We start from the raw sequence: 21,127 nt of genomic DNA, 5'->3' as shown, positions 1-21,127 counted from the left end.
TGGGAGGACAATGGGTTCAGAATTCTTCACTCTTCTAAGTCCTCTTCATATTGAAAAAAGAAAAACATGGCTTCAGCTGGCCTAAGGTCATCAAAGAACTAGCTCTTGACACAGATGGGGCCCATCTCACCTGACACATATGGGCAGTAACAAATACCAAGAATATCAAAATCTAAAAACAAACAAAGGCACAGCAGTGAAGGGCAGTCCTAGAAAAGAGACTTGTCTTTGAACAAAGAGAATATTTATTGCTACAATGAAAAAAGAAAAAAGTAGGACGAAATTAGGACAGTCTCATTTCCTTTCTGTGTATGTCTCTCTCACTCTTACCCTTCTATACTTTTTAGTTATAAACTTAAAGAGGCAAAAGCTGAATTTCTGGTCTTCTGAAATAACTCATGAAAGGAGCTGGATGAGAAATGTCCCTGCACTGAAAGGTGAGATGCCCTCGATGAGAAACTGAGTCAACAAGGTGGGGGGGGGGGGGCTGGTCTTTTTCTTCCCAATTCAACAGTTTTTATTCCTACATTGGCCTATTAGGAAGTCAAGTGAGCCCCACCTTCCCTTATATGATTAAAAATAACAATTATTTCTGTTGATGGTAGTAGCAAAATAACATTAGCACTTTGGATTTTATAGGATGCTTTTCATCTAGTGATCGCAAAGCATTTAACTCATTATCTGGTGACACAGTTCCTTATCCCACTCGGTAAAACTGAAGTCTAGAGAACGCCTGAGGCCATTCCACTGAATGACTTGAGCAGTCAGGTTCAGAACCCAAGAGTCCACAGGCCCCTTTGCCGACACAAACCCTTTCTACCTCTTTCTCATCCACTACACTACCTGCTCAGTGATGACAACTTGGAATCTGCAGACCAAAAATTTACTTAAGGTTTTTTTCCACCTAAGAGGAGTAATAGCTTCCTTAATTCCAAAGGCTGAAATTAAAATACCAGAAGTTTTGAATAGTGAAATATCAATGTACCCTGGAACTTAGCACTTCCTCTCTTTTCTGTGGCATGAAAGGCTAAGGTGCCTTCCTTCAAGATTCATTCATTCTCTCTCTCAAAAAAAAAAAAAAAAAAAGAGTTTTAGAGGGCCAAACAGCATTATTAGAATAGATTGATTCCTACAGGAATCAAAACCCAACTTTCTGAATTTAGGCTTAAGTAACTTTGTTAACAATGAGAAGCAAATTCTTGCTTTACAGACGTACTATTAAAGTAAACTTGCCCCTCAAAAGCCCAAAGATTAGAGAAGATGGAAAATTGCACTGCTTATATTTTATCTAGGGTAGGATATCATTTAAACACCATATATTATTTCAGATATTTTCTGACAGGAGAAAAGTCACATGGGCTAATACTACCAAAGTAATTCAGAGACATAAAAGGCCACGGCATCTAGGGAGTACATTACTGGGAAACAAAAGATACGTGTCTCAGATGTTTAGGGCATATGCATTAGAAGTGACAAGACAAAACCTAAGAATGTATTGGGTATAATAAAGATGCACCAAGGCTTAGCAGAAGGATGTACTGTGGGCAGTAGGGATGAGACTGCAGGGTGAGTGTGGCTCATCAGAGCCAGCAGTCTGGATCCGTACCAGTGTAAGAAAGGTGTACGAGAATGTGTATGACACATTTCAGGCTTAGTCTATGCAATAGTAATGTGTATATATAACACAAACTATAGAATATGTGATTTCAAGGCTTTAACAAACGTTTAATACAAGTACCTCCTTAAAGGGGTAAATGGACATGGCAGCATGACTGAGAGCAAAAGTACTGTTTGTGGAAATAAAGTGGTATAATAGTATAATACAGTAAATCTGAACACAGTTATCAACGTTTCATGGAATAATGCACATGTCAAGATACTGGCTGAAGAGTCAAACAGAAGTTTAATATGGGTATTATCATCTTATACCGAGGTACCAAAGTACATGGCAATATAAATCTTGTAAGCATTTAAAGAACGGGTGATAATGAATATTCTGAAGAGATTTAATATAGTACAAAGGGATACTGGGATAAAAGGATAGAGATGAGAATATAAGGTCAACCTAGACAAGATGGCATTAACCAGTAAGTGAAAAATGCAAGGCAGAAAAATGGTCTAGAGTATAACATATAAGTGATCCTACACCTCCTTTCATAACGCTGTCACTTTCTTGTTCTCATTTCAATGTTTTCATGCGGCCAAGTGGGTAAAACACTTCCTGCCCTGTCCCATAACAGATTCCTATACGTAAAAAAATGGCAAATATATTCGAGTTCCCACTTGTAAAAAGTACAAAGTACTAAAAGCGTGGAGCTCCCGGCTGGTGGGGGTAGGGGAGGAAGCGGACGGATGCGAAAGAACAGGTAACAGGATGAGGCTTGAGCCAAAATAAGTATCAGAAGAATGGGGCGAGGGGACGTGAAACGCAGGGAGGGAACAGCATCCAGTCCCCAGCGCGGAGCCGGGGCACTGAGAAACACCGTATGGGGCAGGGCTGGCCGAGACAGAGAAGACGGAATCTGCGGCAGCAGGGCCCACTGGGGCTGCGGGAGCAGGCTGCGGGAGGCGACAGAGCCTCGGGACGCAGGGCCGGGGGCGGAAGGGGCGGCGGCTGGGCGCCGGGAGCGGAGGGACCGGGGTCCCGAGCTAGGACCCGGCGGCCCGACACTAACCCGTTCTGAGCCCCGGCAGCCGTGGATCCCCGGCCTCTATTCGTTGTCCGTTTCCGGGGCCCAAGGGTCCCGCCGCAGTTGGATGACCCGGCCCGGGGGAGGAATGGGGCCTCAAGCCACCTCCCCCTCCTTGGTCCCCCTTCCCTAGAGGTCACTCTCCCCTCCCACCTTCCTGGCCCGGCACTTCCGGTTCCGCAAGGACCCGTGTCCCCAGTACTCACCCCCGGCGCGGTTCCCGTTACCGCTGCCGTCGTAGTCGCCGCCGCCTCTCAGCAGCGCCGTCCGGCCTCTGAGAGGCAGCGCGCGGCCCCCGCACGCTCCACGCCCGCCCCGCTCCGCGCGCTCCCGCCCGGCGACGTTCGTCTTCGAGCCGGCGCGCGGCCGTTGCCCTCAGTGCCGGGTCGCGAGCCCTCCCAGCGTTCTCATTGGCTCCCTGTCCCGGGTGCGCGCGACATCTCGCGCGGGGCACTTTTCTCTCATTCATGCGGCTCGCGCCGCCGTGCCCGCCCCCGCTCACTCTCCCATTCACCCATAGCCCCCACCCCAACTCCGCTCTAGGGCGTGCGCGCGCACCCTGGCGACCGCGGCGACCTCGCGGCCTGATTGGCTGCAGGAGCACAGCGCCGTACCACGCGAGAAAACGAGAACGCGCGCGCAGGGCCGTCAGGCTCCGCAGGCAACGGGGAGAGGAGGGTGGGCGTACTGCGCAGGAGTTGGAACTGGGGAAATGGCCGAGCGAATATTCCTTTTTCCTTTGTCCTGCTTTCTACCCCTCCTGAATCGAAGCAGAAATCCTCAGAAGTAAAAAATAATTATACGTGTTTACTGAAAGTACTCAAGAACAAGCAGCTACCCTCCCGAATTCGCCAAACCCCCCCCTCCAATAAGTATGGTACAGTCTAGACAGGCTTCTGACGTAACCAATCATCCACTGGCCCCTTCGTCTTCCTGCTTCAGCCCCTTCATGCATTGGCCAATGCGGTTTGGCCACTAAATAGCCCTCCCCCAATCCCTCCCCCCTTTTTGGATGGCGAAAACTTTATTTAAAACCATCTTTATGGAGCATCTTTATGGAACTCCGACGAGTTCCTTGGTACCAGCAGAATCCCAGGATGATGGAAAAGTCTGGGCTGTGGCTTCCGCAGGGAAGGGCCGCAGGGACTGGAAGAGTCAGTGGGGGCCGAAGCTCCTGCCTAAGGCACGGGAGGAAGAGGAAGGAGAGCGGCCGCGAGCCTTGGAGCCGTAGTGCCAACCGTGGAAGGAGGCGCAGGGAATACGCGCTGTAGGCGGTGGCAGCCCCCTGGAATGAGAGCCGGCTCTTGGCTCCGCTTATTTCCCTGTGTTTCACCGCAACACAAAGGCTGGACGCCCCCAAGCCTAACCTCTCCCAATCCGGGAATACAGACAGGAAGGAAAAGGTTCTCTAGAAGCTCCAGTCCCTGGCGAGCTGCTGGCCAGCTCTACTTAGCTCACAGCGCCACATTTTGCCCTAATTAGCCCAACACAGCTGTGAACCCAAGAGCAAGGCCCGGTGTTCTCTCATTTCGCTCAAGGCCATTTCTCTTTTGAAAGCTGCTCTGGCTGTTACATAATAGTCTTTCAAAAAAGTGTTCCACCAGCCACTTCTCTGAAGCCAAGGTGTCTCACCTGTAAAGTGTGATTCTAAATCCTGTGGTCTGTTCTTGGCTTTGGTGTCAAATGTTGATGGTTTGACTGTGCTCTGATAAGTTAGCACTAAGCAGGAAGGGAAAGGAGAAAGTCTACCTTCTGTTTTCTGAGGTCTAGTCTAGTTCCTTCTCTGACATGGCATATGTAACAGGTTCTAGTTCATTCTTGCAAAGGGCTTCAATCTGCCATTTATTGCATCACACTGGAGAGTTCTCTTTTAATGACAGTGTTCATTTAAAAAATGAAAAATTTAAAAACTTTAGAACTTATAGAAGGTAAAGGTAAGGTATTGGAGATACAATATTTGTTTTATTTATAGAGGATTTTCTATTTGTAAATCAGGTTGTTTCCTTAGGAAGAAATCAAATGTCATTTTCCTATTGTATATTTTTCTTGGATTTTAAGACTTCATTTACCCAACTTCACGGATTAGGGATCTTTCTCTTCCCACTTTCAACAGTCTAAGAACCTGTAAATTGTTTTGTCTCTTGGCTAGACAGTGCTAAATAGGAATGAGTATCCTACATTCTGCCAACCAACCACATATACTAAACTCCCCTAGGACACTGGATTACTGTATGCCAAGCTCTTAGATAGGTGAGCACTAATGGTGGCATAATCACTATCCCAAGGTTTAGAGAGAGATTCCATTTTCTTATCCAGTTTTCCTTAGGATCGTGCAAGATATTTCCTGGAAAGGATGTTTAATAGAACATAAGGTTTAAACTGACAGCCACTTCTGAAAAGTACTGCACAGTAAAAACTAGACCAGGGGTCCCCAACCCCCTGTTAGGAACCGGGCCGCACAGCAGGAGGTGAGAGCGGCAGGCAAGCGAGCAAAGCTTCATCTGCCGCTCCCCGCTCCCCATCGCTAGCATCACCGCCTAACACCATCCAACCCCCTCCCTCCGTTCTGTGGAAAAATTGTCTTCCACGAAACCGGTCCCTGGTGCCAAAAAGGTTGGGGACCACTGATCTAGACTAAAACAATGAGATATCCAGACCACTGAACTTCAAATAAATTACTTTGCTATATATGTCAAGTAATACCTTATAGTTTGTTTTTTTTTTCTAGTGTAGTTTATCTGTACTTCTTCAAATCCTCTCCACTTGCATTTCCTCATGTCTATAGATGGCAAACTACAGGGTCTTTTTTTTTTTTTTTTTTTTAGTTCAACTCTCTGGTATTTACAGGAAGTCAGGAACAAAATGCTAGGCTTGGATTTAGGTGCAAAGAAGAATGCCCTTTCAGAACCAAAACCACCAGAGACCTTTTTATGTTTAAATACTGCTGCCTTCCCTCCTGTCCTTCTGAAATGTCTTTGCTTGTGTTAAGGCACAGTTTCCCCTCTTGTGCTCTGGATCCCACACCCTTCATTTTCTTCTGAATTTTCTGACATTTTATTTGAAAAATGAAAAACACACCCATGTAAAGAACACACCCATACCCATCATTAAATTCTCTCCCTCTAGAATCTGTTGATATGCTGAGAGGCATCCTATCTAAAAACCTAACAATGAACTCTCCCTTGACTCCATAACCCCACCCCCACTTCCTTTCTAAGCAAAGCTTCTTGAGAGTTCTCTACAGTTGTCATCTCCACTTCTGTTTATCTATCTCAATATATTTCCACAGGATTTCATCCCCACCATTCCAAGACAACACCCTTCAAGGTCAACACCGACATCCATGCTTCCAGATCAATAGTCAGGTCTCCTTTGCTAGCTCCCATTATAATTTACCTTTTATGTTTGGAATGCCCTGAAAGCCCATTATTCTGCCTCCTTCTGATTTCCACTTACACAGTCCCTAAGTGACTTCATCCATTACCATTGCTTTAAATGCCCTCTGTAGGCCAAAAGCTCCCACGAACCTTCAACAACCCTAACTCTCCTCAACCCTCCACACTCATGTTTCCAACTGTCTACATGGCATCCCCTATAGATGACTAATAGCTCAAACTTAACGCTGCCGAAGTAGAACTCCTGCAGTTTCCTTTTCCCCTCTCCCAGAGTTTCCCCCATCTCAGATCGGATCTAGTTGCTCAAGTAAAAAATGTAGGAATCATCTTTGATTCCACTTGCTTTTCCTCACCTCTCCCATCAGCAAGTCCTATCAATTTTACCTCCAAAATATCCCAAGGCAATCTACTCACCAACTCTACCTCTGCTGCTCTCTTCTAATCCATTCTCACATTGAAGCTACCACAGGTTTCCTAACTTGTGTCCTTGCTTCTTCTCTTGCCTCTATAACCCATTTTCCACACAGCAGCGATCTCTTCAATGTAAATTATTGATAAATCATGTCATTTGTCTGTCCAGCCACCTGCTATGGCCTGAATTTTTGTGCCCCCACCCAATTCTTATGCTGAAATCTCCAAAGATGATGGTATTAGGGGATGGAATCTTTGAAAGATGCTTACGTCATGAATGTAGAGCCTTCATGAATGGGATTAGTGCCTTTATAAAAGAGGCTCCAGAGAGCTTCCTGCCCCTTCCACTATGTGAGGACACAGTTGAGACAGGCAATCTGCAACTTGGAAGACAGCCCTTAGCAGAACGTGACCATGCTTGGTGTCTTGATTTTGGCCATTCCAGCCTCCAAAAATGCGAAAAATTTCTGACGTTTATAAGCTACCCAGTCTGTGGTATCTTTTCACAGCGGCCCGAAGGGACTAAGACATTACCCCTCTCCCATCATTTCCCACTGCTCTTGGATTACAAAAGCCCTACATTATCTGGTCTTTGCTGCCCCCCTCCCCCAACCCCAGCCTCAACTTTTACCACTCTCCCCCAAATTCACTACACTCCAACCACACTGGCCTTTCCCTTCATCCAACACATGAAGTTTTTTTTTCCTTTCTTAGGGTTTTGCACTGTTTCCTCCACCAGGAAGATTTTGCCCCAATTTCACACAGCCATTCAGGTCCTAACTCAAAATGTGTGCTCAGAAGAGGCCTTTCCTGACCATCCAATCTAAAAAGCCTCCCAGCCACTCTCTCCTATCACCCAACCGTAAGTCTCTGCATAGCACTTACCTTTTTATGTTTAGTGTAAGCTCTGCAAGACTTCATCTATCCTGTTGCCCCATCTGGAATGGTCCCTGTCATATAATAGGTGCATGATAAAAATATGTGGGAAGAATGAATGGGTGGTTAAGAATCCACCTGCCAATGCAGGGGACACGGGTTCGAGCCCTGGTCCAGGAAGACCCCTCATGCTGCAGAGCAACTAAGCCCGCGTGCCACAACTACTGAGCCTGCGTTCTAGAGCCCGTGAGCCACGACTACGGAGCCAGCATGCTGCAAATACTGAAGCCTGAGCACCTAGGGCCCGTGCTCCGCAACGAGAAGCCACTGCAATGAAGAGTAGCCCCCGCTCGCCACAACTAGAGAAAGCCCGTGTGCGGCAACGAAGACCCAACACGGCCAAAAATAAATAAAATATAATAAATAAATTTATTTTAAAAAAAAAGAATGAATGGATGAAAGGCATCATACTTATTCAATAATGCAAGTCCAAACCAGGAATGACAATCATTTACAAGAGATCAAAGAGAATGGGCTCTCCCAGCTTACCACCTGAAAGCTCAATTTACATTTTGACTTATGGTCTGGTTCCAATTAAACAACAGATTTAGCATCTATTTACCTAAGTGCCAAGGAAAGGGGACTCATCAAAATTCACCTGCTTAGCCCACAGGTGTTCTTGGCTTTCTTCTCCTCTAGGCATTCAGCAATAAATCATTCCAATAATGTTTCTATAATGCTTAGGGGAAAAACAAAAATTTAAAAAATGACACCAACTTCTGTGATATGGCAAAAATGTTTATTAAAATCTTTTTTTTTTTCCCCAAGTGTGAACTTTATTGGAAGGAGTCCTTTGAATTCACTCTCTCATCCTGGACAAACAAGCTAACAAGTACTATGTACAGAATACAGAGCGGTAGTAAGTTAGTCCACATGGAAGCACAGTGAAAAAAATGGGACTTCTCTGGAACTCAGATCATTCAAAGCGGCAACTCAGGTGACCTAAGAAACCAATTATATTCTCATGGTTTTCCTTCTGGCTCAAGATCTGAAGAGTTAGGTTACCACCACCTGTTTTAAGAGGTAGAATATAAACTTTCGAGTAGTCCACCATTTACCAGGCAGCCTGGCCTCGGGAGATTCTCATACCTCAGCCCATCTGCCTTAGGTGATGGCCAGAAGATCTCTATGCCCCAGGCAGCAAGGCTTCCTGCTCGTCTCTACTTAAGATCCATGAACCGGATATCCATGATGAGAAGGAAGTTCTTAGGCAGTGGGCGGGGGGCTGGAGAGAGAACAGTAAACACCTGATGCTCTAGGTCCACACTGGTCACCACGATGAAGCCGGCCACACTGGTCTCTGAAAGGTTCTCCTCTGTGCCCTCAGCAGAGCTGACACTCAGGAGGTGGTGCACCATGTCTCGGCCAGGGCTGACGGGCACTAGCTTGAGCTGATTGTCCTCCTGAGACATGCCCAAAGGCAGACAGGAGTCTGGGATGGTGGGTGCCCCAACTTTGTAGATTTTCACATCTGAAAATTTGACATTGAAGGCGTGGGGATAGAAACAGCCCCGGAATCCATAGAAATACTCGCGGATACGCTCATCCCTACATTCCCGCCGGAAGTCCTTGGAGCGCTCAACCACGCCCCCGGATTTAGGGAGCAGCACGGTGCGTACAAAGTGAGGTAGGTCCCGTTTCAGTTCATTGTACAGTCGTTCTTGATCCAGAACCACAACTACGTCCACCTCAAAGGCGGAGGCTGCATGCACCAGTGCTTGGTAACCAGAGCCCTTGACCCAGCCACAGGTGTTAATGACACAGCCACTCACAGAGGCCCTTCGGTTCACTTCACACCTTTGGTTGAACACATCTGCTAAACGAGATGTAATCTGCAGAAGAAAGGATCGAGGTGAGGGAAAAAAAGAAAAAAAAACCCACAGAAACAAACCAACCCACAGCTCTTTTAGCCTTCTTTAGAGTAAGTGGAATTAGATATAAAAAAATGGACATTCTTAATGGCTGTGGTTGTGACCCCATAACGTGGATTTAATTTTTATGTTATGTTGCTTCTTCTGTCTCTTGTGTTTCATGTCCTAGGTAGAAATTTAATAAATCACTTAAGGACAGGTCCATAGAAACGTGTACTAATCTGACATTGACTTATTTTTGAAACCGTCTTTTCCAAATCACGTGGCAATAATACCAGCTGAGAGGGAGCAAAGAATTTTAACTGGCAAACTTCTGCACAGCTTCCAACCCTGACAGCAGCCCTTCCCTCCACCCCACCCTGGCCCTTGCTCTGACCTTATTATAAAGCTTGATGTTGGTGCCAGGAGTGGTGGAGCCAAAATGATACACCAGAGGGGCCTGGATAGAGAATCCCTCTTCAACATCTGCTGGCCGCTCAATGTAGAGGGCCCCCATGGTACCAGGGATGGACACAGAGCCCTGGCCCACATCCAACTCCACGTAAGTGGGCCGGCGGCCCAAACGCACTGCATAGTTGAGCAGCAGACGGCACACTGTGGACTTGCCCACGTCAGTGGGGCCCACTACCATCACCCGGGGCCCTCGCTCTTCTTCCTTCTCCGCCTGCCTCCGCATCTGCTCCAAGGCTGTATGAGTGTTGAGATAAAGCAACATAGGGGTGTCCTTGGAGACATAAGCCACCTCGGTGCGGCCACTGAGCTGTAGAGAACAGCCGTGCCAAGTGAAAACAGCCACCTTGGCACCAGCATCAAAGGTGAATTTCTTGTTTCGGGTCAGCTCTGTGCCAAAGATTTCTGCCATGCCAGCGAGCAGCTCCAACTGAACTGACTGAGATGCCTCCACCTCAAAGCGAAGTTCTGTTTCTCGCTCTAGTTCAAATTTAGTGGTTGGCTTCTTGTCATCATTGGCCTCCTCTCCCATCTTTTTTGTGTGGCTGCTGTGCCTAGAACACAAATATCAGATCAAAACAGAAGTCAGGACTCACTTCTAAATCCTCCAGTGGACGTTTCTCCTTACCTTGCTTCATACTTCTTCTTACCTCCGATCACCATCTGTCTCACTATGTATTTGTTTATTGTCTGTCTATCCTCACTAGGACGTAAGGGGGGGGTATTTTTGTTTGCTGCTGTAACTCTAGTACCTAGAATACAGCTTGACAACCCAAAGGCACCTCTAGAAAAACACCCAGTGAATACATGACTCGGAGTAAGAAAACGGTATCTACAGATTGAAAGACTTGATTACATCACCTTCATCGCCCTACTGGGATACTCCAGACTTAAAAAGGCTACAGATGCCCAATCCCTAACCCTCTCAGTCAACAAGAAAGGGAACCAGCAATCCGGATGCAAAGCAGAGAATACCGGCTTCGGACTCAAAACAGCAATAAGAAAACAGCTCAGCAACCACTGGTAGTGTCTTTAGACAAATAAATCACTTAACTTCTCTGTACCTTTTCCTCAGTTGTCAACTGGAGGAACTTACACTTCCTCACACAAAGTGTTGCTCTGGGGATTAACAGCGATTGCTGGAGTGTGGGAAAAAATCACTACATAAACTAGAAAACGCCGAGGAACAGCGAAGAATCATCTCCGATCCCGGATCGCAGCTCTAGGTCCAGTATCTGTCCCAGCCTCCCCAGGCACCGAAATCTGCCCAGGCTCCAAGGAAGCGACGATTGCGTTCCTGAGCTTATTATCTTACCTGTACTGCCAAGAGTCCAAACTTGTAAACCAAAAAGCCCTCACTAACTAAGACCTAAGCCTAACAGCTTGCCTCGCTCGCCTAGACCCACGCCGGAAACTCAGGAGTTTCCGCACTTGCGTAGTGGAGAAGCCGCGGCCGCGCGGTGCCCCCTGTGATATGTAGTTGTGCCGGAACAGCCGCGAGCGATCGAGCTCGCGCAGCCGCTCGGCTTTCTGGGACTTGTAGTTAATGGATTGTTTTTGATCGTGACGTCAAAGGTGGGCGGGCGGCGGCCGTCATTGTTCGCGAAGCCCGGGGGCGGACGGAGTAGGAGGAGTGGCGGTTACGCCCCCGCGCGGGGCGGGGACCAGCAGAGGGGGCCAATGGTCGCTGAGACGCGGCGGTCAGGGCCTCTCGCCACGGTGCTCTCTCCCGCTCACCTGCCATCCGGGAAGGGGTAGGGCGGCGGGATGGGAAGGGGACTCGCTAGTCTAGGTCCCACGATCGCCTGGAAACGGGGAAATTAGCAGAACCGCATTTGGATACGAGGAAACCAAGGGGTAGGGAAAGTGGAGGAAAACAGCTTATCAGAGAGTAACCTGGACTGTCATCCCCAACCCGACACAATGTTTGCCCCCTAGAGAGCATTAAAAAAAATTTTTTTTAATAAACGAATAGAAGTCCAAGAATTTCTTCCAGTTACTCTGCAAGTCAATCATTACCCAACAACCTCTCTCCTATTGAGCGGGGAGTTTTGTTGGGGACTCTATTTCCCGCCCTAAATCCCTGACAGTTATAAAAGGTCAGTCATTTAACCCCACAAGCAACAGGTTAGGCCACGTCTTTAAGCTTCTGATGCGTTTGGACTTTGGAATCTTGTATTCTTTGGGCAAATCACAGACTTAAACTCTCTGAGACCCAGTTTTTTGACTGTGAACTAGCGATAACAGTACCCAACCTCTTCAAGTCGTTTTGAAGACTGTATGCAGATGATGTATGTAAAGTACTAAGCCCAATGCCTGTAACATAGAAAGCATCTGATGTTAGCTCTTAAGTTATTGTAAGTTGGGGAGGGGAAGCTATAACGATGCCATCTATTTGTAGTCTACATTTTTCAAAGCCCTTTCAGGTATCCTCTTTCACAGCCACCAGTAAAGTCAGCGTTATCATCTTCAATTTCAGGTGAGGTAGGAGACTAAGGTAGGTGAAGCGATTTGCCCAAGCTAGTACTCAAACCCAAGATTTTGGAGTTTGAGTGCCGCTATAGCAAATGCATAGTGCCAGATGCCACACAGTGTTCTATGGGCATTACAGGTATAAATCCATCTAATCCTCACAAGAAGCCTGTGAAGTACACACTGGAATTGTCATCCCTGCTTTAGAGATGAGTACTTTTTTCAGTCCAGCTCACAGGGTTAATCTGAGTAGAAAAGCCTGGTAAGATTTTCTGGGTTGCCTTTTTCCGGCTGGCCCCATTTTACCATTCCCTTCCTAAGAGTGCCTTCCTCACGTCTCACTTCTTTTAATTATTTTGGCAGCACCGGGTCTCAGTTACGGCACGCGGGATCTTCGTTGCGACATGCGGGCTCTTAGCTGGGGCATGCGTGCAGGGTCTAGTTCCCGACCATGGACCAAACCAGGCCCCCTGCACTGGGAGCACAGGGCCCTACCCACTGGACCACCAGGGAAGTCCCTCACTTCTCACAGTACTTTTTCTTTGGTGATTTGCCTTATTTATTTAATTCATTCACCGCGCCTCTATTAGTTCTCCAGGGAACTACCAGGTACCCCCTAATCTTTCACCATTCTTCAAAAATTCAATTCTAGTCTTCCGTTTGCAAAATTCTCTCCCTTAGTGAGCTCATCCTCTCCCGTTTCCAGGCAGTCTATCTCCCAGATTTGTTTCTTTGCCTCTCCCTTGAGGCAATTTCTCCCAGTTATCAGAAGGTCGCCTTAATTTGGGTATCGTACAGCCGTCTCAAGCTGACTTTAGGGAGAAGAAACCCCTCCCCCTCCTTTGGACTGCTCTCCATTTTGCTTCTTAAACACAGAGTCAGGGCAGAACATTGAAAGCATCTGTGCTTCCCTACACTCTCCTTCCTCACTTTCAATCTTTCCCCAAGCACTCCTGTCATCTCCACCCCACCCCCAAATAATACTGTCCTCACATGTCTTGTTCATCCTCCTCTCCGGCTAAATCCTTGATAATTTTCTTCCTGAGTTCATTTAAATTAAGTGGCCTCCTTTTTTGCTTCCACACTTTCAAACCTTGCCCTAAAAAACTACTCACCTTCCTTTTCCCACTTCCCACTGTTTTCCTCAACAAATGCCTCCTCCACTTACATTTCCCTTCTCGTCTGTTGCCCAGGCAAGAATATTTCCCTCTTTCTTTACTCAATTCCTCTCAATACCTCTCAATTCCAAACCTCTGGTAACATCACTCAAGATACCCACACTGTGTTTTCAGAATTTACCTTAAACCCCAGAATCTTCCCTGATTAAATATTCAGAATTCCTTTCACTTTTTCAGACCCAGCTAGCACTGCCTCCCATTAACCTTATTTCCCTACCTTAACTTTTCCCCCTCCTTGCTTGTGAAAAGTACTTTGTTTTCTGAATGTTAGCCTTGGTTAGAAATGGGAGTTTTTATCTTAGAGGGTTATATTCTGTGTCCACCTACTTTAGCAGCTTGCACAGGGCAACACTCCATGAGAAATATTCTGGGTCAACTGAAATATAACTGGAAACCGATACAAAAATAGCAAGAAAGACGTTAAATTCTTCATCAGACATAAATCTGGCATGTGTCTCTTGAGCTATCAGAATTTAATAGTAAATCTGCTCTGGGTTTAGGGGTATTAAGTTGAGAACACTGTTTTGAAATGACAGTAACTATGGTTTACTAAGTGCCTATCACGTGCCAGGCATTTTTTAGGTGTTTACACGTTGTCTCGCTTTACTTCACGTCTCCGTGGGGTAAACATTATTAGCTTCATTTAGCAGAAGAGCAAAACAGGGGCACGAAGTTTATCAGTAGCTCACCCAGTGGTGTCTGGTAAGTGTATTGGCAGAGCCGGGATTCCAGCTCAGGTCTCTCTGAGACCAAAGCCAGACACTTGGACAACATCTGAAGATGCAACTCAACGGCTGTTCTGTGAGCATCTTCTGTATGCAGAGTTCTGCGCTAGGCATCGCAGTCCTGGGATGCAGAGAGGAGTTTCCCAGAGGACCTGTCTCAGAAAGTTTATAGCCCAGTAGAGAATCTTATGTAACGTGGGTGTAGCACAAGTCATTTTGGAGGTAGATGATAAGAGGTTCCTTCATGTGAGATGTCATATTTGGTCTATGACTCCTTCGGGGGTATTCAGCTGGAGGCTTTGAGGCTTGGAAGTGCCCGGTACAAGCTTGGGGGCACTCTATGCCATATGTGACAATTACTGTGTCTTTCTTTTCCCTGCGTCAAGGCTGGTACCAGAGCTGAAATGGGAGATGTATCATCTTGAAAGTGCGCGCACGCTCCTGACTCTGCACCCGTCTCTCACTGTCACCCGCCTAGCCACCACCTTTCCTCCAGTCCTGCCACCCGTACTGTACGCCATCCTTGCCCAGCCCTGCCCTTCCCCCAGGTTCTTGCAGTCTCCTTGGCCACACCGCCTTCCTCCTGAGCAGCCAGCCTCTCCTCTTGCACCCGCCCCTCCCGCCCCGCCCCTCTGCTCCCATCCCTCTGCATCACTCCCCCAGCCCCATCCCTCAATGCCTGCGCGCTCCCTTCCTCCCAACCCTCCTCCTGTGTCTCCCAGCCCTGCTCTGACGTGGGAGGTGAGGGGGGTGGGGGATGGATGACTCACAGTGTTATGATGCAGTTCCACAACATACAGCTACATTCACCCACAGCCCGAGGTACAGACGGGAGACAACCTCTGGCCCCTTAGCAGCTGGCCAGCTTTGCAGCCCCAGTCTTGAGCCCCTAACTACCCTCCCCCCGCCCCCATCCCCTTCCCCATTGAAGGAGCGGAAGGAGAAGAGAGAAGAGTGAGCAGAGAGATAGAGAGAGAGAGAGAGAGAGATAGACGGAGATCTCTGGAGCAGACCTCAAGGTGAGGGGGCAGCCCTTCTCCAAATGAATCTTTTTCCCTTTGCAAATTTCCTCCTTCTGCTGCGTGTTGCTTTCTCCCCTTTGCAAAAGCATTATTCATCCACCCTTTGTCCTCCCTTCCCCCTCCCCGCTGCCTCCGCGCCTCTCTCAGCTCCTTCATCCCTCTCCAAGCTCTGACGGTTCCCGCACTTATTTCCCGGTAACTCTGGCTGCAGCATCTGACATCACTGTTTATTGTTTTGCTGCTGGTGCGGACCCCCAAAGCCCGCCCTGGGAGCCGGCTGCGCCGCTAATTATTCGGACCCTACCCTACTAAGGAATGCCAGCCCGGAGGGGGCCGAAGCCTCAGAGCAGATGAGAAAATCCTTTGTGAGCAGGTGTCCCCCTCCCTTTTTGTTCCCCTAAGAGGCACGGGATTCGCACCTGTTTCCTGGAGCCTCCGCCTCGGCGTCTCTGCCGTCAGCGCTGGTTGCTCGGCATCCCCCTCCCCCAGCCCTCCCTCACCCCCACCTCCCACGGTCCAGCCCCATCTCACTTGGGGGAGCATCCTCTCCACCGCACTCCGCTTGCCTTTGTTTTTTTCCCAGTCATTTGCTCTACTCGCTTCTCTCGGTAATCTGAGATGGGGAGAGAAGTGACCCCTCCTCCCCTCCCGTGAGTGACTCTCCGGCCTTCTGTGCAGCCTCTCCTGGGCTGGATGGGGAAGCAGGGGAGAGAGAGGGAGGGAGGCGTGCTGGAGGCTGGGGAAGGAGTCTGAGAGCTAGGACCCGGCCCCCTCCCCAGGCCCCTCGAAGGTGTGTTCGTTGGAGCGCGTCAGAGGGGAGCCTGCAGGCAAAGTTGAAGGCAGACCTGTGAAGTGGAGGCTGAAGAGCGTTCTGCTGGTGAGGAAGGCCCGTTTCCTAGAGCCAGAGCCCAGTGTCACCCTCAACACAGCCCACGGTGTCTTCCTGGGCCCCAGCAGGGGGAGAAGACCTGAATCTGAAGATGGTCTCTGCCAGGGGGTCTTTGTAGAGAGAGTGCCTGGCGGCCCCAGGAAGCACCGGAACAGCAGGGGTGCTGGCGGCCACCGCAGAGGACAGGATGAGAGCCCGTCGCCCTGGCTTGCTCAGTCCCACTGCCTCTGCTCTGCCTAGTGGCCTAGCATTGCCAAAGCACCCAGCTGGCATCTCGGAACCAGACTTGGGCTGAACCGTCCACCACGGGCTTGAAGGCCCCATGAAGGAGGGAGAAGACAGCCGCTCACTTGCTTATCAGAACCAACAGGGGACACCTCCCTCGTTATCCAGCACCCTCAGCCATTCTGGGTCTGGAGTCTGGGCATCTTCCTCAAAATTCTTAATCAGGACCCAGCAATTATTTTATCTCACGTCACCCACAGAGTCACTGCTGCTTGTCCTGCCCTTGGGAGAAGGTGAAGAGAAACACCCTCTGCCTTGGGCCCCAAAGCACGGGTTTTGAAAATAAGAGCCTCCACTTTTGCTGCCCATCTTAGACGCTGCTCCACCCTACAGACACAGCTCAGGAGCGCTGGCCTCCCCGACACAGTCCCCGTTGCCCATTGGTTCCAGCTGTCAGATGCGCCCGAAGGAAAGAGAGTTTCTCTCCTAGGCTGGGTGCCCAAGTCCTTAACCGAGGGCTGAGGCAGCAATTACAGAGGGCAGGAAAGAGAGACCGAGGGCCTCAGAGGCTGAGAAGACAAGCCCAGTGTTTCTTCTGGGCCAGAATGAGTGGACCAAGGTGCAAGACCGGGCAGCAGCCACGTCTGAGGTCTTTGGTACCCGATGAGACATCCATCAAGTTCTAGTTCCCAGAACGCAGGACTCCAGCCCCAGAAGAGGGCTGGAGCAGAGTGTATGCACCTGCCTGCCTGCTCTCCTTCCCTTTCTCATCACGCCCCTCCCTCCCACACAAAATGTGTGATGGACCAATTATATTGCAAACGGAGGCCATGAGAAAGAAGAACTGCCAGGCACCCCCAACTTTTTAAAGGCTCTGAGCTCCAGAGACACAGCGCCTACCAGTGCACGTGGGACGCAGATCCTCAAAAAAGAACTGAAAACCAAGGAAAGAACGCTTGCAAATGACGTTGCTCCCATGGCAGCGCTGGTGCCGGCGGGCTGCTCTCGGTGGAAAATGGTGGAGGCTGCTCCCGCCGCAGGAGGGAGAGACACCACCTCCAGGGCTAGAGGCCTGGATCCGCTGCCAGGCTTGCCAGAGCAGACTGTCATCCAGGGGACAGAGAGACACGGTGCGACCGGACGCTGAGGAGGGTTGCTGGCGATGCGGGGGGAAGTAGGGGTGGAGGTGAGCGGAGCCCCATCTTCTCCATCCCCGCAGGAGGGGCTCCTCACGTGGTCTCGGCTCTCCTGATGCACCTTCCCCTCTTCCCAGGTGACTTCCATTTCTATCTGGTTCACGTCTGGGGGGGCCCTGGCCGGGCAGCCCCCCCACATCTCTCCTGCCCTGAAACACGGCTCTAGCCAACCTGCTCCGCTGCTTCACCTGCGACCGTCTGTGTGGGAGCTGCACGGCACCAGCCCCTCCTGCCCGCCAGGGCATCGTCCTCCAGCCCGTCATGCCCAGCTGCGACCCTGGCCCGGCCCCTGCCTGCCTCCCCACCAAGACTTTCCGCAGCTACCTGCCCCGCTGCCACCGCACCTACAGCTGCGTCCACTGCCGTGCACACCTGGCCAAACACGATGAGCTTATTTCCAAGGTACGCCAAGTGGGGGCCTGCCACTCCCCTCCGCTCTCCCCCCAGGGTAGTCCAAACATCACCTAGGGGTGAGGCAACGAAGTCCAGCCTCCCTCCTCCACGCCCCGGGGTGACTCAGGGCAAGGGTAACCCTGGGGTCAAGGGCTACCCAGTGGTCACTGTCTGTCCTATGTCTCCACAGTCCTTCCAGGGGAGCCACGGCCGAGCCTACCTGTTTAACTCCGTGTGAGTCTACCTCTCTCCTTGTGCATGTGTGCTTGTGTTGTGAATAATTTTCCTCTGGGAGAAACAGGGTGAGCCATCTGAAGGGGGCTTTGCACCTGCTGCCTTTGCCTCTCCTTTTGCGAAGTGGTTCAGGAACTCGGTCTGCAGTTCTTCTGCGGGGAATCCCAGCACCGGAAGAAAAAGGCCCAGGCACTAGCCAGAAAAGGGTGGATTGCTGAGGGCAGGGGCTTCCATTTGGAGGGTTAAGCTCTCTCCAGATGGAAGGTCCTTTGGGCTGTTCGGGGTCTAGGCTGACAGAGCGACCCCACCGGGTCCTGGGTCCTTACTGTTTCCTGAGACAGGGTCAACGTGGGCTGCGGGCCAGCTGAGCAGCGTCTCCTGCTCACGGGGCTCCACTCGGTAGCTGATATCTTCTGCGAGAGCTGCAAAACCACCCTCGGCTGGAAATATGTAAGTACCGGGGGGACAGGGCCACCCTCTGAAGTGGAGTCTCCATGGCCCTCCAAGCCCCAGTGCCCACATGTTAGGTCTTTGCATGATCCAGAGGGGAGAGGGAGCTAGTAGTGGGTTGGACTGGGTGGGGGGTAGCGGGGTTGGGGATCAGGGGTAACACAGGTGGCAGCAGGAGTGCCTGGGAGGGAACTGCTCTGTCCTGCGTTCACGGCTTCCCCTCCGTCAGGAACAAGCTTTTGAGACGAGCCAGAAGTACAAAGAAGGGAAGTACATCATTGAAATGTCACACATGGTGAAGGACAACGGCTGGGACTGAGGGGCTCCGGCAGGCTGTGCCCTTCCTCCGCATGCCCCACCCTCCCCACCCCTGTCCCCTGGCCCCGCCAAGCGTCCATACCAGCATGAGTACTGCCCCACCCCTGGGGAGAACCCGGCTCCCACCAACCCCTCCCCCGCCTCCACCTCGCCACTCCCAGGCCCCTTTGGAACGGGGCCCTGGGGTACCCCAGGGGTGTTGAAGGCTCAGGAGTGGGCAGCAGCCAGGGAGACAGACTGGGGGAAAGGGCTGGCTGTGGGGCCTTCTAGCCCCAAGGTCCTGAAATTTGAGGGGATGGCGGGGCGTAGACTCAGGCAGAGAGGACCACCGGAGGAATCGGTGTTTGCTCCACCTCTGTGAATGAAGAGGACCAGCTTTGAGTCACGGGGCTGGTAGATCCTAGGCCACAGAATAGCAGGTGGGAAAAGGCTCGAGATGGAGTGAAATTTTGGCCTCAGACACCGGGAGATACCAGGAGTCTCTAAGGGTGAAGTTTCCCACCCCTGTTTGTAGAAGCAAGGATTCGTTGGGGGTGGACATCCCAAATCCCAGGCCCTGGGTAATAATAAAAGAATCACAGGGGTTTCCATTTCACTCCACTTGTTTATCTTGGCACTAAAGAGGCACTTTCAAGTATCTGACCCTTGCGTCGGGTAGGGAGAGTTGCCCTGGAACAGCCTCACCCCCAGCTGGTAGATTCCAGAGCAAGCAGGCGTTGTGGGCGTTCTCTGAGGCCCAGCCACTGCTCCCTGGCACCCAGTCCCTTGGGGGGAAGGCGGGAAATCAGTGCTACGGGGCCAGGCTTCCTCGTGGCTGCCACCAGCGAACGAAACTTTTGTATGATACATAAAGTGTTTGAGTCTATTTTTAATAAAAAGGGGAAAGCAACTGTGAGGCACTCGGTTCTCTGACTTTTCTTCCTCGTGCAAGTACCGTACCAGTCACATAACACCCCCCTTCCCAGGCCTGTCCCTTCACACCACTAGGGGGCAGCAGTTGCTTCGTCAATGGCAAGACACCAGGGGACAGAGATTCAGGTGAGGTTTTGCTTATAAGAGATGGCTTTTGTGAGTGGTATTCCAGCTGGAGTATCCAAAACAGCTCCTGTCTTTTGGAGCCCTTGACAGTGAATCTGCTTTTGCCTGGTTCGGGCACCTGGAAGAGGTTTATTCCAGAACAAGGGTTTTCTTGGGTCCCATTGCCTCTCAGCCTGGCTCTGGAATGTTTTGGTCGGCTCATGGCCACACTTAAAGCTAAAAGGAAAATCGATCAGCCAAGGTGCTGCCTTGGCAGCTGATACAAAGTGGAACAAAATAGCTCAAAACTGCAGCATCAATGCAACCATGTGATGCAAGTGCAATTTTTGGCAGTGACATGATCTTATTTTTGTGAGGTCACCGACATCTGCAGGGAGGACTGGACGCATCATGAAAATCTTTGTTTTTGTAAGCTAGCTTGTTATTTACAGCTTCATTTATTGATACTGCAACTATTTGTAAGCGCACCTCTTACTTGCCAGGCCTTGTTCAGCACTGGGGATGCAGTGGAGAACAAGGCAGCCACGGCCTGACTTCATGGAGCTTTCGGTCTAGCGCGAGGACAAACAAGAACCAGGCAATTCCAGTAGGTGACAAGGGCTCTGAGCGGGGATGGGGGAGTAAGCTCGGGAGCTTGTAGGAGGGGCTTAGCCTAGACTTAAGGAGTCAAGGAAGGCTTTGCAGAGTGATGACTATGATGGCACTTGAAGGATGAGAAGTTGGGTGGGCAGGGCTTCCCTGGTGGCGCAGTGGTTAAGAATCCGCCTGCCAACGCAGGGGACACGGGTTCAAGCCCTGGTGCAGGAAGATCCCACATGCCACGGAGCAACTAAGCCCGTGCGCCACAACTACTGAGCCCGTGCACCTAGAGCCCGTGCTCCACAAGAGAAGCCCGCGCACTGCAGCGAAGAATAGCCCCTGCTCGCCGCGACTAGAGACAGCCTGCGCGCAGGCAGGAAGACCCAACGCAGCCAAAGATAAATAAATTTATAGTTAAAAAAAAAAAGAAGTTACGTGGGCAGAGAGGAAGATTGAAGGGAGGGGGATATTTCAGGCCGAGAGAACTGTGTTTTAAGTGGCTCAAGTTTAGATGAAATGAAAGTTTCCAAAGCTGGAGCCCAGATGCAAGTGGGTGAGACGAGATAGCACAGGAAAGATAGGCAGAGGCCATAATACACTTAGGAATTTCATCTCAAGGGCATTGAGGAAACACTGAAATTTTCTTGTTTCTTAA

General features: G+C 50.1%; 2 protein-coding genes across 3 annotated transcripts; one reads left to right on the top strand and one right to left on the bottom strand.

Annotated features, from left to right (window-relative positions):
• Positions 1-8,157: 8,157 nt before the first annotated feature.
• Positions 8,158-10,301, bottom strand: CLP1 (cleavage factor polyribonucleotide kinase subunit 1). 2 transcript variants are annotated; one of them, XM_065883045.1, is made up of 2 exons: positions 9,680-10,301; positions 8,158-9,264 (listed from the first exon to the last, which is right to left on the bottom strand). In XM_065883045.1, the coding sequence occupies exons 1-2, from the start codon at positions 10,283-10,285 to the stop codon at positions 8,593-8,595; spliced, it is 1,278 nt and encodes a 425-aa protein (XP_065739117.1). In that variant the 5' UTR covers positions 10,286-10,301; the 3' UTR covers positions 8,158-8,592. The 2 variants fall into 2 exon arrangements, with proteins under 2 accessions (XP_065739117.1, XP_065739118.1); XM_065883046.1 differs by having other exon boundaries at positions 8,593-9,264; positions 9,872-10,285.
• A 4,630-nt stretch (positions 10,302-14,931) lies between these two features.
• Positions 14,932-19,740, top strand: YPEL4 (yippee like 4). The gene is made up of 5 exons (XM_065882670.1): positions 14,932-15,147; positions 17,538-17,862; positions 18,044-18,087; positions 18,429-18,537; positions 18,767-19,740. Exons 2-5 carry the CDS (start codon positions 17,722-17,724, stop codon positions 18,854-18,856), a joined length of 384 nt encoding a protein of 127 aa, XP_065738742.1. The 5' UTR covers positions 14,932-15,147; positions 17,538-17,721; the 3' UTR covers positions 18,857-19,740.
• Positions 19,741-21,127: the final 1,387 nt, after the last annotated feature.

Source organism: Phocoena phocoena, chromosome 8, assembly GCF_963924675.1.
Source record: "Phocoena phocoena chromosome 8, mPhoPho1.1, whole genome shotgun sequence".
NCBI classification, from domain to species: domain Eukaryota; kingdom Metazoa; phylum Chordata; class Mammalia; order Artiodactyla; family Phocoenidae; genus Phocoena; species Phocoena phocoena.
This window is presented reverse-complemented; position numbering and strand designations above follow the sequence as displayed.

What these genes read in the sequence shown, in the direction of transcription:
- CLP1 (XM_065883045.1), bottom strand. Translation starts at nt 10,285, where the DNA reads ATGGGAGAGGAGGCCAATGATGACAAGAAGCCAACCACTAAATTTGAA. An exon ending in ACATCAAGCTTTATAATAAG is followed by an intron (nt 9,265 to 9,679) that starts GTCAGAGCAAGG and finishes TTTCTTCTGCAG; the next exon opens with ATTACATCTCGTTTAGCAGA.
- YPEL4 (XM_065882670.1), top strand. Translation starts at nt 17,722, where the DNA reads ATGCCCAGCTGCGACCCTGGCCCGGCCCCTGCCTGCCTCCCCACCAAG. An exon ending in GCCTACCTGTTTAACTCCGT is followed by an intron (nt 18,088 to 18,428) that starts GTGAGTCTACCT and finishes TTCCTGAGACAG; the next exon opens with GGTCAACGTGGGCTGCGGGC. An exon ending in CCACCCTCGGCTGGAAATAT is followed by an intron (nt 18,538 to 18,766) that starts GTAAGTACCGGG and finishes CCCCTCCGTCAG; the next exon opens with GAACAAGCTTTTGAGACGAG.